Raw genomic sequence first — 16,730 nt, 5'->3', positions numbered from 1 at the left:
AAAGCTTACAAAGACTTCAGTCAATATTAGATAGTTATCATGTTTTTCACTTTAGAATACTGATCCAAATAATTAGTAGTTCCTTTAGAATGATGTAGTAATACTTGAGTCATTACTAGTGGGTTACCATTACCTTTTATTATAAATTATGCATTATTCATGTTAATTATGAACCTGTAGATAGTAGTTCTCTGGGAGGTATGAAAAAAATAGTAGTTCTTGATTAGCTAATAATGAACTACTACATTCATCTGAGCACTGTTACTTACTAATTTGTTAATCAGAGTTTCTTGTTAGTTAATAGTAGTTACTAGAATGTTAATAATTCGTTACTAGTTTGTTCCTGTGTAATTATTCATTAATGGAGGAACAGTATTCTAAAGTGTTACCAATTGCTGTAATTGTGAAATATAAAGTCAATAAGACAGTTTTTTGCTCCCCATAGTTTTCACATAAAATAAGTTAAACAATGCAAACCAACGGGAGTGTTCGGGAAACCTGTTTCTAAAAAAAGAAAAATTTGACGTGAAATAAATGTAAACACAAAATATTCTTTATTTTTTTTTCGTCTAGACTACACAGATTCACTGCTGTAGCTCTAAAAGGTATCTACATTTGCATTTTATTTACAGCCCACTTCTTCTCATCTTATTTACATTTTCAAAGAGAAGCATTTAGAAACACAGTGTTGAGAACAAACGAAAAGTCCAAACGAGTCCGAAAGTTTAGAAAAAAAATAAAAGCCTTGCAATGCATTTCAGTGCAATTGAACACAAATAGCATTTTTTCCTTCATTCTGCGTTGTTCTTTTTACAGCGATGTTGTCAGACTCATGATGCCACTGCATTCAATGACAGTAAAAGAAACCAAAATATGCTCGACAATATTATACAGCTTAAAACACTTGATCTATTCATCTTGGTGACCATCCCAAAGTGATTTCCCCAAGAGCGAAAGCGAGCGCCGAACGCTAACGTGAAGCGCCATCATCTCCGACATATTAACATCATCCAACCAGAAATAGATGCTCTTTGAAGTTCACATATCCAGATGGTGGGTTGACGTGCATTTCAACCTCTAAACGACGCACCTTCAGGCCTTAATGCATTTCAGGCAGCTTGCAGACTTTCACGTTCAGAGCACTCTCGACGTCGCCTCATGCTTGGGAGATCCTCGGGGCAAAGGCTACTCACAGGGGTTGTCACCTTTCCTTACCACGATGTGCAGTGCTTGGAGCACCACGTACATTTCTTAGAAAAGAAAAGAAAAGGAGTCTGAGTGCACGTTTAAGTAATGTGCTTATTTTTTTTAAGCATTCATGCCGCTTTACGCTTGAAGCGTTTATTTCACTGACAAACATGAGGACGTATACTCCTCTAAAAAACACAGCACTAAAATAAATACTGTCATTCTTAGGAATGGTCCATACGCAACTCTTTGTTTTAACCATGAAAACAAATCAACCGAATCGACCAACTCTCTGGACTTTATTCCATGTGTTGAAACATTGTTCAAGTACAACAATTAGCAATAAAAGGGACAAATGTTCACATTTTTGTATGTTTTCACAACTGTTATTATACTGTGCATTGTGAATGTTTCCATAAAATAACACGTTGATCTCAAACTATTTTATTAAAAAAAAAAACAATCCTTCTTCATAAAGTCTTAGTAGCTCCATTCCAAAACCTAGCGAGCTGCCGTGCCGTGTACCGCCTTCATAGGGAGCTGCCTTCATAGGCATCCTAACAAAATGTAACCTCATAAGTGATTGATGTGCACACAAATTGCGCTTTGCGCAGAGAATCAATCCCAATAGAGTTTGATGTTAGCATGTTGCTATGCTAAATGCACAGTACTCTAATGTGCATAAAACAGCATTGCACAAAATATTGGGTAAGTGTCCGATTAGTTCAGACTACTATTGAGCACTAAATAAAATAATCATAAAAAGAAATATCAACATGTCTCTCACCTCATTGGATTTGTATATGCCTTGAAGAACATAAAATGTTCTACCTGCCTATTAGAACAGCTGTTGCATCAGGATCAACCCTTAAACTGTTGTCTAGGTGGGCAGATCACTAGGCTTTGGAGCTTTTTTCCCCCAAACAGTGTCGATTTCATTTTCACAAGCATCTTTAAAGACCATGGGGCTACCTATTTTCTATTTATTTACTAAATTTGTCCATTTTTCAGATTTTAAGTGGCGTTCTTTATTCGTCTTTTCTCTTTCTAAATGTGTTTTAAGCCATTTGGTCAAAATGGTAGAAATAATAATAATAATAAAAATGGATGTTACCAGCAAGCCACCCAGTCCCAAAATATTACAAGACACCACAGCAAGTTTTTGAAAATGAGATGGGTTCAGCTAGGTATCTGAACCGCAAACACCAATGTCCTTGTTTAAGTATGACACAGCCGGTAGGCTTTCAAGTATAAAAAGAAGCGATTAAAAGAGGTCTCTCCTTGGCTGAGGCGCGGGGGGAAAAAGGCAGAGTGGAGTGAAGCTCGTGAATAACAATCTGCTCGTCTGGCAGCAGGCTGAGCCAGTGAGCATAATGCATTACCAGCCTTCTTCCTATATTCCTTTGAGCAAACCCACAAAACACGAAGGCAGAACCGAATAAACCGCGGACACTGCCACACGCCGTCTTCTAGCAGGACGAAGAGGGTCTAAGAATTACCAAAAGAGAGAAGGGCACTCTGCTGTCGAAACAGTGCAACTGTTTGCAACCATGTACGTCATGTATTAAAAAAATAAGTCTGGCACAGTCAACATAAAAATAAAGTAACATAATATGGTCACAAACGAAACTTGTCTTTGGCAAGAAGTCCCGGACGCTGAGTCCGAGCACGGGTTCCCCTTGCGTTCATGTCACCTGCGACCCATCTCAGTCTGTCGCAAGAAGTGGACGTTATTTACGTTGTCGGCCAACTCGGGGAACTGATCGACCGATACTATGTAGAAGCCCTCGTAGCCCGGCACGCGTCCCGCGCTCAGGAGCTGCTGCCTCTCGCCGTCCGTCCAAACTCGAGAGCCCTCTTCTCCTTGCCGAAGTCTGTGGCGTTCGCGAGCCCACGCGGTGGCGACGGCCCTCTGGCGCGCCAGCTCCAGTACGCGCACCTTCTCTTCGTCCTGACTGCTGCCGTAGCGCACGTTGAGGCTCAGTGACCCGTACTGCAGCTGGACGTCGGTTATACGGCGCGAACGCCCGCCGAGGACCGTGTTGACCTGCGAGACGGTTACGTTAACGCCCGTCTCCAGCGTGCGCTGGCCCACCGTCATTCCCAGAAGAGATAGGTCTCCCTCTACCGGTCCCGATTTGACAAAGTAGTGCGTGTCCAGTCCCGCAATGGTGAAGTGTAAATCCTGCAGGTAGCTTGCCTTGTCTAGGACCGCAGCGATTCGCCGCCCGTCCTCGTTGGCCAGGCTGATGATGTCGGCAGAAACACGGCCCTCCCGGATGGCTACTTTCACACCTTTCCCGAAGAGGGACCCCCCTGTGGCGAAGAGCGTATAGAGAGGGGTTTGGGGGCAGCCGGAATCACTCGCTCCGTAGATCTGGCCAAAGCGCTCCAGTCGGACGAAAGACTTCAGCTGCCTCTGGACTTCACATTGTACCCCCAGAATGGACTGCAAAGAGACAAAACAAAACCCTGTGAGTGTCCTGACATCAACTTTTTGTGGATTTCACTGTGATTATGGATGACTACATTAACAAAAGTTTTGAATCGGTAACATTGTTTATGTTTATAAGTCTCTTCTGCTCACCAAGGCTGCATTTATTTGATTAAAAAAAAAAATACAGTAATATTGTGAAATATAAAACAGCTGTTTTTTTAAAATGTAATTTATCCCTGTGATGCAAAGCTGAATTTTCATCATCATTACTCCAGTCTTCAATGTCACATGATCCTTCAGAAATCATTCTGATATGATGATTTGCTGCTCAAGAAACATTTCTCATCATTATCAATGTTGAAAACAATTATTTACATTTTCATTTCAGGATTCTTTGATGAATAGAAAGTTCAAAAGAACAGCATTTATCTGAAATGGAAAGCTTTTGTATCATTAAACAATACCGTTCAAAAGTTTGGGGTCATTTGGGGGGGGGGGGGGGGATAAAAGAAATCAATACTTTTATTCATCAACAAGGATGTATTAAATGTATCAAAAGATACAGTAAAGACATTTATAATGTTACAAAATATTCTATTTCAAACAAATGCTGTTATTTTGAACTTTCTATTAATCAAAGAATCCTGAAAAAAATTGTACACAACTGTTTTCAACATTGATAATAATAATGAATGTTTTTTGAGCATCAAATCCGCATATTAGAATGATTTCTGAAGGATCATGTGACATTGAAGACTGGAGTAATGATGCTAAAAATTCAGCTTTGATCACAGGAATAAATTACATTTTAAAATATATTAAAATAGAAAATTTAAATTGTCATAATATTTCACAATATAACTGGTTTTTTTTGGTATTTTTAATCAAATAAATGCATACTTGGAGAGCAGAAGGAGACTTATTTTAAAAACATTTAAAATCTTACCGATCTAAAACTTTTGACTGGTAGTGTACATTCATTGAGCGATCAAATTAAACGTATGATATTGCATCTCCAAAACAACATTGGCGCTACTGATCGAATGTGACATATTATGACATGGTTCATCTCAGCAAAACATTGTACGTTGTAAATCACTGTGTGTGATTTTCACATTCATTATGTTCTCTCCTCCAGTGGCAGGCGTCATTGCGCCCACTGCCTTCACTGCTGCTTCTGCTATTTCCTGAGAGTAAGTAACGTTTCCTGATGGCTTGTGCAGGATGGGTGATCTCAGCGGGAAACTCATCCTACCCCCGCGTTCAGCTGCTCAACTTTCCCCTCAACCAAGAATCATGCTGCTTCATTAACACTTCAAACAGTTCACCTTTCCTGATATAACTACTGTACGCAGCAGAACTCGTTCTATTTCATGTTCAGGTGCGAATCATGTGATTTATTCTGAAGATCTTCCATCTGACTCTTCAACACTTAAAAAACTTTTTGTTTGTAGGGAGTAAACAGGTTCCCGTGATTTTTACCTCCCGCTAGCTCCCGAAGAGGGCTTGGAGTTCTTCTCACGATTCTCTTCATTAAAGCATCGTTTGCAGACGATTTGCAGTATTTAAGCTGTGGTTTAAACAGCATTCACAACCCATTTTACTTCTGTAACGTGAAACAACATTTTCAACAATACTTATGAATAAAAATGCAGGGAGGGACTTTTATAAGTAGATTGGATTGTGATAACAGATGATAATCTGAGTTCACGATCAACTGCGGAGAACTACTATTTCTGAGGAGGTCAAGTTCTCTCTTCAAAGCATCTTTTACATTTTACATTTAGTCATTTAGCAGACGCTTTTGTCCAAAGCGACTTACAAATTAGGACTAAATTAAGCGAGTCATCGTGAAGAGGCAAAAAACAACACATGAAGTGCTCAAAATACGAAGTTCAGGCATTGTTCAGAGTAGCATAAGCGAGGATTTAAAGGAAAAGGAAAGATTTTTTTTTTTATCTTTTAGTGTCCAAATGTCCAAAATAAAAGTTTATGTTTTCATAATATATATGTGTGTACTGTGTATAATTATTTTGTATATATAAATACACACACATGCATGTATATAAGTAATATCTATGTAATATTTATACATTTATATATTAAACATTTATATATAATATAAATATACATATACAGTATTTACATGCAACTATTTCTTAAATATATACATGCTCTTATACACTTGATCTGTGTATTTATATATACAAAATAATTATACACACATATATTATGTAAACACAAACTTTTATTTTGGATGCAATTAATCGTTGTCCAGCACTAATATATATTTAAAATAAAATGTAATTTTTTTTTTTTTTTTTACTTAAAATCTCAGGGGTACTTCAAGTAGATATTTTAAGTATTAAAAGTGTTTGCTGACAAAAAAGTGAATAAAATCCCTGGCTTAGAGGTATAATACCATAGACCTCACCACAGTATGTTTGTTTACTCCACCAGCCTTCTCATTCTGGTCACAGTTCAAAGGGCACAGAGAGATAAACGGCTGGCTGTCTATGCTGTAACCTACCAATCTGACTTTAAAAAATAAAATAAAAAATACTGCACCATTCAAATAGCACTGGTCAGGCAGTCTGACAGCATGGAGGCCTATCAGTGCAGGGGTCTGATATAAGTCCAGATCAATCTGTGGACATCCAGCGGATATCTGCATCAACCACACAGGTCTTCAAAACCCTGGGAGTCTAAATAAAAAGTCAGCGCTCACTATCCAGCCTTGCTGGAAATTTTCAGAGCACTAAATCCATCATGTTTGGTGTAAGAAGCAGAACTCCTGCTCCAAAAAAACCTCCAATTGAATTAAGAAGTGCCGGCTAAGAGTAAGAACACAGCACTGGGCAGGTGAATCTCATAAAGCTACTATTTCATAAAGTTGAGGTAATATTTCAGCCAAAAGCAACAGAAAAAACATCATATTTATATTAAATTGTATTTTTGTGAATTGCCAACAAGGCATCATTTTACAACCATTAATTCTATTGTGACTGTGACATTTAAGCACTTTTCCCACTAAATTCACATTAAAGGGTTAAAAAAAAAAATTCTGCCTTTATTTTTAAATCCTAAATTCCTTGATAGAACTAGTGATGTCTGATTTGTGAAGGAATCATTTGAGTTTAAGAATTTCAATGAACCAGTTGATCCAGTTCAGAAAAAAAAGTTCGTTTTTTAACAAAGATTTGTTCATTAATTCAACTGATCTGTTTGCAGAGATTCTCGGTCAGGTGTTTTTCAGTGAATAACAAATGAAATTTGAACTAAACTATTTTAAATTTTAACTAAACTATTGTATGACATGAACATTGCGTAGTTGTATGTACCACATTTATGATACTTTTATGATTTTAGAAGCTTGAAAACAGTCCTTTTAATACTGCAAAAAATAATTTATACACCATGGTTATACTGTCTTTAATTATTTAATCAGAATTAGAATTTGGTAAGGACATCATATTAATGGGAACTTAATTAGAATGAATGTGCTTAATTGTAATGAAATTAATGTCACTTGGTCTCAAAAAGGATTATTATTTTTAATAATAACCCCCCCCCCCCTTTCATTTCATAGGGTGAAACATGAATCATGTTATTTGTGAGATTCACCTGATCATCCCTCCTTCAGTCACCCATAAAAGAAATTCAGGGGAGAAAAGGCTATTTGTAATGAAGGGTCATTTCCTCTCTGCCTTTAGATACTCTGCACTGCAGGACTTGTAAATGTAACATGGGCATTATGGTATAAATAACCCACTTTAGACTCTCAAAAAAACAGCAGTGCAGCTGCAAGCCCATTAGTATTTTTTTTTTTTAATGCAGCTGCTTTAAAAACCCATTAATGACCACACAATTACATTGCCAAAAAAGCAAATTGGTTGGCAATTAGAATTGTTTACTGCACCCTAATAAAAGGGGAAAATATCTGCTTGTGGGGTTGAGCCTAGGAGAGCTGATTTATGGGTAAATCAGTTATTTTTCGGTTTCACTTCCACAGTAAAGTTTCAATCTCAGAGTAAACATTCAAAAGTGTTTACTGTCTTGTTGAGAATGTATATATATATATATATATATATATATATATATATATTTGAAATGGAAAATTCAAGCTAGGGTTTGGAATTGAATTAGGCTCTTTCTTCTTTTGAGAAGCGCCTTGAAAGACCTATTGGATGCACTTCTAAGGTTCCCATAGGAGAGGAACCCTACGAGGAACATGATAGAGGGGGAGTCTCCCTGGAGGGTTGAGATTGCTGCCCAGTCCATCGTTGCATCTTTGCATTGTGTCCAAGTTGATTTGAAGTCAGCCCACATCACTCCCAGAGAAACAAACCTTCCAGTGCAATTCTTTTAACTTTTCACAGGTTTTTGGGAAGTGGTCACACTAGAAAAGTCTACTTTCCCGTTGTACATTTTGCATAGTCTTGTTTTTGATCGCTAAACTCTGGAGTTGATGGTTGGATCCAATGGCCACAAGTAACTGAGACCTAATATTTTTGTGCTGTATTAATGGAGACTTTTTATACGCATGCCCTGACAATTTAAACAGCTTTGTATCCAAGAGCACACTACGAGAGAAGACTCTGTGCTTTTGATTAAATTATCATGGTTGGTTCCCAAAAGAGAATTTATTAGAGAAAGAGAAAAAGAAAGGCTCTGTTGGGAGTTGGGTCTGCATTGCCATGAAAATCTAACAAAACTCTCGAAAAAGAGTTTTCCCTCACAACTCAACTAAATAAAAACAAAATCTGGGGTGTCTAAAACATGAAAGTCCTTTTTTTTGTTGTTGGATACTTCAGTTTTCCTTGAATGTATTAAAGCCACATGAAACCTGGCAGGCCGATGGCTTCAAATAGCTCCATCACAGTGCATTTAAAATCTCATATCTCATGTCTGAGGCACACCCATGGTGCTCAGCTTCAAATGCTCCCTTATTATAGAGCTTGATAGCTTGAGGTTGTGTATACCGTTTGACACATTGGAATGGAAGCCCTTATCAACAAGGGGACTGGACTTTCCATATACAATTTTAGATGGTGTGCCTGTCAAACCAAAGGATATGTCAACTTCCCAAAAAGTATTTGATTTGTCACCTAATTCAGCCCAGCTCTATATACCCGTTACTCTTTCAGAAGAAAAATTCGTTTCAGCTAGGAGAGCTCAAGAGGTAAGGTGTCCTTAACAACCGCCAAAAGAGCCGCCACCGTGTCCAACTAGCCTCTCAATTATTCAGATGGCTTAAAGGAGGCTCGATAATCAGTGCATGTCTGAGACTGAGAAAAACAGAGAGCATTGAGACAAAGAAGCATAAAGAGAGGAAAGAGAGGGAGACAACATCTTTTAAAGAGCTAAAGAGTGTGAAAGACTGAGATGAAATCAATGGTTGCTGCTGGAGGAAATTTGGAGTGAATTTCCCTAATGGCAGTCCTATTACAAGGGCTCTTTAGCTTGACCCCTTTTCCCTCGGCTCGAGGAGCCAGAGCAGAGGCCAAGCTCTTTCGTGCGAGCATCTGGGTTGATTGCTGTGGACTCCACGGGGAGGTGGCAAACTGAAAGGTCAAGTTACTGCAAATAAAGTCTGAAGTTAAAGTCAAAGGCCAGGTGTGTTTTTATAGAGTTGGGCAAACAAACAGAGAAATTTGTTGGATAAATTACCTTGGTGCTATCCCACTCTTGAGTCTTTATCTGAGTGTGAATGAGCTCGTAAGACGGCTCCATGGCGTCCGTGACAGGTTTGTGGTAGCCAGGGATGACATTGTATAGCTGGAAACCAAACGTCACTAGCCAGCTGTTGACATCTGTTGGAAGAGAAATGCTGCAATGAAGTAAACTTACAACAGAGCAAAAGGAAACTGCAACACTCACTGACACTGCCTGTATAACAATTTACTCTATTTGGGTGAACTACATATCAAAAGCATAATTCATTGCAAATCAGGACACATGCCAAGTTAGCTCCTTTTCGAAATAAGCTCCCACAGTCATTACAGGCAACAGTAGTTTTAGAGACTGGACTAAATATGATTAATCCTCCACAGGAAGAGCCAAATCTCTCTGATATCATTTCTTCCAGCATGTGAGAAACTCAATGTTTTAGATCTGCTGGTGCACTTGATAATTATACATATTTCATGCTGTGACCAAATGTGTCACCCTTTCTATAATCGGAAAATGTTTTTGTATTTGTGCATATCTATAAGCATTAGCATAGATAGCAAATGCCATCACAATATACAGAGTGTATGAACCTTACCAAAATCAAATATCCTTTTTAGTGACTTTTCCCTGCTGCATCAAACACATTAGACATGGATAGAAGAAACATTACTGTAGCAATGAAGTGCACACTGAGTACTGCTCCTTTATTTAAGGCTGTCGCTTGAAAGAGTTGTTTTAAATATGAATATGATTGAGGACATTGAAAGTACCTACCGTACTTCAGAGAGGAATGAAAATGTCAACGCCATCATTTATAAATGGCTGACGGCCCACTCAAGAACATCTAATATCCAGCCGAATCTTTAGATTTCCTTCTTCAAAGCTGACTTTAATGACAGAGGGTGAATCCTAGCGGCCAAGTATTTATCTGAGCTTGAAATACAGCTAGTCTGTCATAATATTAGCATACGGATGCTATACCCTGCTGCAAAGATCAGCAAAAACTAGCACAAGCTTGTTTAGAGTATGCCGGTTAGTTCTGGTCTGGTCAGTGTACCAGTACATACATGCTATTTGCTAGCCAAATTTAGCTGGTAAAGCTAATCAACCAGATTTCCATAAGAATAAACAAATGAAGCACACCAGCATTGCATTTTGAGAATGGTATAAAGTACACAACATAAGCAAGAAACCAGGCATAGTCTTTTTTTTAGCGGTGATGTACTGTAAGAAAGGTAAACATTGTTCTGGAAAACTATCATGAGGTTCACTTTTGTTGAATCCAAGGTATGGTTTAGGGGCAGGGTTGTTTGCGTCTGAATTTTCAGAGAATAAGGGCTCATCTTGCCACTAAACTTTTCAAGAGGATATGCAAAGGAAATACACAGAGGAACACACTTTAATCTAACATAAACAACTGATATGATTCCATAGTATTCATTTCCTTTGGTAGCAAGGGCATGAACCAAGGCTTTGATTTCAGTCAAAAACCAGGATGCATTCACTGTTATAGACTACAAATGTGACTATAATATTTTGTTTTCTTTGAGTAAGGCTGCAATTTCGCTTTCAAGTGGAGAGAAAAGTGAATCAGCCCCTAGCTTCTAGTTCCATGGACTCCTTTGTGTTATTTGTCTAACACTGGGGAGCATTCACCACTATTTACCTCCCGCACAGGCTGAGGAAGCAAAGACTGATGGGATATTTCAGAGGAACAACCTGAATGAAGAACAAAGGGGACTTTGTTGTGCTGTCATTGCTCACAAGCAGTGTTTGTGGAGGCAAGAACACCCCAAGCTGGGGCTGGGACGAGAGCCTGAAAAATAATCACTCTAGTGCAAGGAGGATTCTTGGCACCATGTGCTCATGGTGTTTTAGATTGTTGAAAGTAAAATGTAACATTGAGGTGATTTACAGGCTATTAAATAATCCTCCCAGCCTTCGGCCCGAGACGCTGTGATAGGCTCCAGCATCCCTGTGACCCTACACAGGACAAGGGGTTTGGCTGGACGGATTTATTAAATAATGTTGCCCTCAGTGTGTTTCAACAAAACATTTATAAAAAATGATGTGTTTACCTGTCATATAGCACTTGGTTTCTTGGGTGTTGCTCAGGGGGTTGTTGTTCTTAAACATGTAGAGGTTGAAGGGCACAATGTTGTTGCTGTTGAGCCGCTTCCAAACATCAATGTCAGGTATGGTCCATCGGCCTGCAAGAACATCGTAATCTCTGCGGCCCATGTGGACCAGCTTTGTAAGGGGCTCATAAAGGCCACCCTGGTAGCCTATTACTAGCTGGAAGCTTGGGTTGGAGTCCAAATACACCTCCCCAAAAGCTGTGTGCAGGATCTGTTTGATCATGAGACCGGCACCACTGAATACTGCCAACGGTGTACCAATGTTGTCGCAGGCCACGTAGAACTCATCCCCACTGCTTAACTCCATGGCAAAGAGGTGGCCCTGAAGGTCATAGTAGAGCGAGGTGATCTCTGAGCTTGAGTGATTGTACATGTGCGTGACTCTGGTGGGACTGGACAAGTCTGCGTAGAAGAACTGCAGATGGTGGCCTTGGCTACTCCGACTGGAAACTCTCCTGCCCAAGCCATCATAGCGGTACTTGATGGTCCATCCGTTAACTTTGTTGTAGACTTTAACAAGCAACCCAGCAGAGTTATACTCAAAGAAATCATTGCCTCTCTGCCTGAGGAATCCATCCTCGTCCAACCGGTACTGAACGTCACCAAGCCGAGTAATGCGGTCCCGAATATCGTAGCGTAGCGGTGTAAGTCTGGCACTATTACCGGGACTAAGGAGGTGCAAATTTCCATTCAGGTCATAGCTGTAACGCCAGAGAGGCTTGTCGTTGATGGACACCACCTGGAGTTGGCCATCAGCATCGTACTCGTATGTGTAACGGGTGGTATTTGCATAGGGCCCGACTTTAAGCTCTTTTGCAACCACTCGCCCCATGTTGTCGTACTGTACCATCATCCAATACATCAGCGAACGGAAAATCTCATACTGTACCTCTTTAACTCGTCCATAGGCATCAAAGTGTTTTGTGTGGGTCATGACAGCTGTGGTAATGATCTGGTTAATATCATAGTAGATTACTCCAAACTTGCCAAACTGCTCCGTTTTGCCTGAGACATCATCGTAGCGATAGAGGTCAATGGGCAAGGGGGTTTCATTGATGACTGCTTGCATGCTGGTGACCCGGAAGCTGTTGTCGTAGTTGTAGTCGAACCGGGCGTTCACCATGCCCTCCTCACTGAAACGAAAGATCTGTCTGTCGATGAGCGGTCCAATCTGCCTGTAGCGTATGGTACACGCAAAACCATCGCTTTGAAGCCCCACGGTTTTCAGCATGCCTGCAGATTCATCGTAAGAAAAGGCAATCCGTGTTGTATCATAAAGTATTTCTAGCAGACGGGAGAGTTTTCCATACTTATAGATGACTCTACGCCCCGTTCCTTGGTGGATGGTTTGTAGAAGCAGTCCTTCTTCGCTGTAATCTTGCAAAACTGTGGCATTGCCCTCAGGTGGTCTGTATGTGTTTCTGTAATAGCCAACGGAACGGGTGGTCTCCAAGGTCTGTCTGGCCACATTGGGCATGGTTACTGAAGAGAGCCGGTCGTTCTTGTCAAACTCGAAGATGTATTGCCGCTGGCTGTATAGAAGCAGCACCATGGACTGCCAAAGGAAAATGACAAAGCGATGTTCAGTAATCTGATTTAATGAAGCATTGTAATTCCCAACAAATTCTGAGAGCACTTCAAACAGTTAAATGTGAAATTCTACACCCAGTGAAAATGAAGGGCACTAAGTACCCAGGAGTCACATTGCACCACATGACTAACTGCACAACAAACTGTAGGGTGTCACAGAATCACTTCAGGGTGAATAAAAATTACAAATATGCTGTTCTACAACACTGACTGAAAAATGAAGAAGGGCAAAATCTCATTAACGAGGATTAAGTCATCATACCCCCCACCCCTTCCGATACCATTTTTAATAAAGTCAACTTATATGGAAGTCAGTGGGAAGATATACTGGAGTTTTTATTTCAACAGGAAGCAGCTCTTCTTATTTTTTATTTTGAGGCTATTGATCTAACCAGCACATGGTCATTTTATAATTGCAAGAAACATTAAATAGAGTGAGTTTAGGGCTTATAATCAATACTTTTAAACCCAAATTACACTGTAACATCTTGCATTTCTCGGATATTCTAATTATCAAGACAGTGACATTTGTGATATTTTAAGAACAAGGAAGTTGTCAAGCTGTGTGCGGGAACAATGCATAACACAAGCTGACATTAGAAAGGAAACATTGCTGAAGCATGCAAGGTTAAAGCTTATTAATGTAACAAATGAATAGGGTTCAACAAAGAGAAGTCTACAGAACAAAAGATCATTATTTTTCAAACTGATAATTTTCTAGATAAAGATGTTTACTTTTTCAAGGTATGTGTAGCTCCATGACTTTCCATCTGCAAATATCTTTGAGATGATTCTCCCATTTTGGTCATATTCCATTCGGACCGACATAGTGCCCCTCTGGATGCCGGCGATGTGGCCGCCAGGTGAGTAGGTTACGTTAACACCGTTTAGCCGACTACTTGGAGCCCACAATGTAGGTCTTCCGGCATGGTCATAGTGGATCCTTAGGGTGAACTTCCTGTGGTCATCATAGACTTTCTCGGTCCTGGTTACGCGGTCAAAATCCATGGATAACAAGTTCCTGTTATGAACCTAAAAAAAATAAAAAACAAAAAGAAAAAAAGAAACCCACAGAGATAGGAAGATTAGGCTTCTGAATTCAACATGTGGACATGGTAAGATGCAGTGTCTTCTCTGAAACTCTCATTACGTTTTACTCAAATGACTTTTTACTGTCAACCTCTAGAGGACACAAGTTCTTTAATTAATCGATTTCTTTGTTTGTTTCATGTTAAAACAAATCTAATGAGAGAAGCAATCTGTATAATCATGCGCCATGCCTTTAAGGATGGAATTAGTGAGGGGTAGACAGCTTGAATTGTATTTGCAGGAGGAGGAAAAAGATGACACTTTTCATCTACGTTTAAAAATTCAAAGCCCACTACACTGCTTAAATGACATGTCATACTGAGTTTTCAGCTCAGTTCGAATGCGCAGACCCCTCTGACCCCAGCACATGCTGAGATCAGAGCTGAGAACTAGTCCTACATGGCTGGTAATCCCAAAGGCGCACACAGGTCAATGCAGGGGGGAAATCCAGGATTTAAAGACCTCAATACCTTCAACTCTTGGTACAATGAACTGGAACCTTTATTTCTGTGATATGAATTTAGATATTGGTGGATAAGATTAACAGTTAGCAATTAATAATTAACAGGCCAAGAAAGAATCACACTTTTGCGAATTTCACATAACTTTTGAAACCAATTTTCCTTTCTATATTTAGTAGCGGAAGCATAATACAATTGGCTAAAATTTGTAATAAGCAAGCTTATTTGTTGCAACAAAGTGTGATTTGAAGCCTGGAAAGAATGCAAACTCTAAATATCCCTTAAAAGAAGAAGATTTAGAGTCCGTATTTGTGCCAGCTGTTTTTTCCCCCCACTTTGTGGTATTATGGCTAAAGGGTTGAATGACTATTGAGTAAATAACCATCTGAAAGTTTGGGCCAAGCAGACTTTAAAATGCATTATAATCAAATACTCATTTCCCCATATCTCTTCTCTATGTAATGTCTCCTTGATTGATTTCGATTTTTCTCATCAGGTACGTTGGCAACCGGCTTTACTCAGTGCTGGCAAAGCTTAACAGAGTCTTAAAGTGATTTTGTGAGTTGTTGTTGGCTTTGGTCCAGTGGTATGGCGGACGGGGGGAAGAGCAACAAGCAAGCTCTCTCTCATTTTCTCTCCTCCTCGTGGGCATGCTGGGAGCTCTCATCTGTGAAGGGACAATTACACTGGGGCCAATTAATGTCACTAATACCTAATTGAGAGGATTATTTTACATTAAGAGCAAGCAGCTCATGAATAGGAGAATTCCCGGTGGGGGTGACAGAACAAAGAGGTTGACGGAATAAAGGGCATATATTTTTCCCTCCCCATTTCTTTAAGCATCACCCACCCACTGATATGAACACGACCCCCATATTTCTCACTCTCACTTTGATCTGGCGATGCCGAGATTGAAAATTTGTCCTGAAAATACTCACATTATTAACTTATTTTCTGATCAGAAATAATAACTGTTTTCAAACAGGTTTTCCAAACATTATATAGACAGGGAGAATGTTTGGAAAACCTGTTCGAAAACAGTTATTATTTCTGCTATTCCGTTTGGTTAGGCAATTCACTTAAGTATTATTTACTACACGTTCCAATGCTTTTATGGCTCTAAGGATGGGGGAACTTGTGTCAAGGGCCGATTTGTCCAGTGTAGAATGACAGGGGACTGAAGGGACAAGCTTAAGGAAAAAAATGAAGAGAGATTGAAAGGGAAGGCTGGCTGCTCATGCCAGGCTTTGGTTGAACAGAGGCCCAACGGGCTGGAAAAAAAGCTCTTTTGGCAGCGAGATCCTGGGCCTCTGGAGAATGGAAACCCACTCAAGGGGAATGTCTTAAATTGGACATTCCTTTAAACGGCCTCAGCACTGGGAAAGCAGATATGATGGGAGGAAGGGGATCAAATTGGGGCAGGGTAGGAAAAACAGAGAGTGTCTAAGTTCCCCCTCATAAAGGACATCAAGACAAAAGTGGGGTGTACTTTAATAAGGCACATTTCAACAGCATTTACAAATATTTTAATCTGGCACTAATTTAGATGCTTATAAACAGAAATCCCAAACAGCAAGTTGAACACTGAAGACTGGAGTAATGATGCTGAAAATTCAGCTTTGCCTCACAGGAATATTTCACAATATTTCAGTTTATTTTTTTGATAAAAACAAATAAAGTGAATGGTAGCCATGAGTCAAAGCAAGATTTTTTAACGAAAGCTTAAAGGGGGGGTGAAATGCTATTTCATGCATACTGAGTTTTTTACACTGGTAAAGAGTTGGATTCCCATGCTAAACATGGACAAAGTTTCAAAAACTAAGTTGTACGTTTGAAGGAGTATTTTTGTTCCAAAAATACTCCTTCCGGTTTGTCACAAGTTTCGGAAAGTTTTTTTTCGAGTATGGCTCTGTCTTACGTAAGATAGGGCGGAATTTCCTTATATGGGTCCTAAGGGCACTTCTCCGGTAAGATCGCGGCCGCGCGCGCACTCGTAGACTAGAGCAAGAGAGTGAAAGCAGTTCGCCATCAAAGCGCCCTGCCCGGCTTTTGGGAAGTCAATGTCACCAAAGAAGTGTGTTTTTGGTTGCCAGGGCAAGACAACCCTGCACAGATTCCCAAAGAACCCAGCGTTAAGGAACCCGTGGATGGAGT

The 16,730-nt window shown here is 39.8% G+C and overlaps 1 protein-coding gene across 9 annotated transcripts in view; it reads right to left on the bottom strand.

Moving 5' to 3' along the window:
• Positions 1-1,299: 1,299 nt before the first annotated feature.
• Positions 1,300-16,730, bottom strand: part of tenm4 (teneurin transmembrane protein 4) — a 245,647-nt gene continuing 230,216 nt past the window's right edge. For all 9 annotated transcript variants that reach the window (XM_079885418.1, XM_079885420.1, XM_079885419.1 and 6 more), the window contains 4 exons: positions 13,762-14,058; positions 11,377-12,991; positions 9,296-9,438; positions 1,300-3,637 (listed from right to left, as the gene is read on the bottom strand). In XM_079885418.1, the coding sequence (XP_079741544.1) occupies positions 2,879-3,637; positions 9,296-9,438; positions 11,377-12,991; positions 13,762-14,058 (2,814 nt within the window). In that variant the 3' untranslated portion in view covers positions 1,300-2,878. The remainder of the gene's footprint in view (positions 3,638-9,295; positions 9,439-11,376; positions 12,992-13,761; positions 14,059-16,730) is intronic.

The sequence above is a fragment of the Squalius cephalus genome (assembly GCF_949319135.1).
Source record: "Squalius cephalus genome assembly, chromosome: 11".
In the NCBI taxonomy this organism is placed as follows: Eukaryota; Metazoa; Chordata; class Actinopteri; order Cypriniformes; family Leuciscidae; genus Squalius; species Squalius cephalus.
The sequence above is the reverse complement of the archived record's forward strand: the minus strand, read 5'-3'. Positions and strand labels throughout refer to the sequence as shown.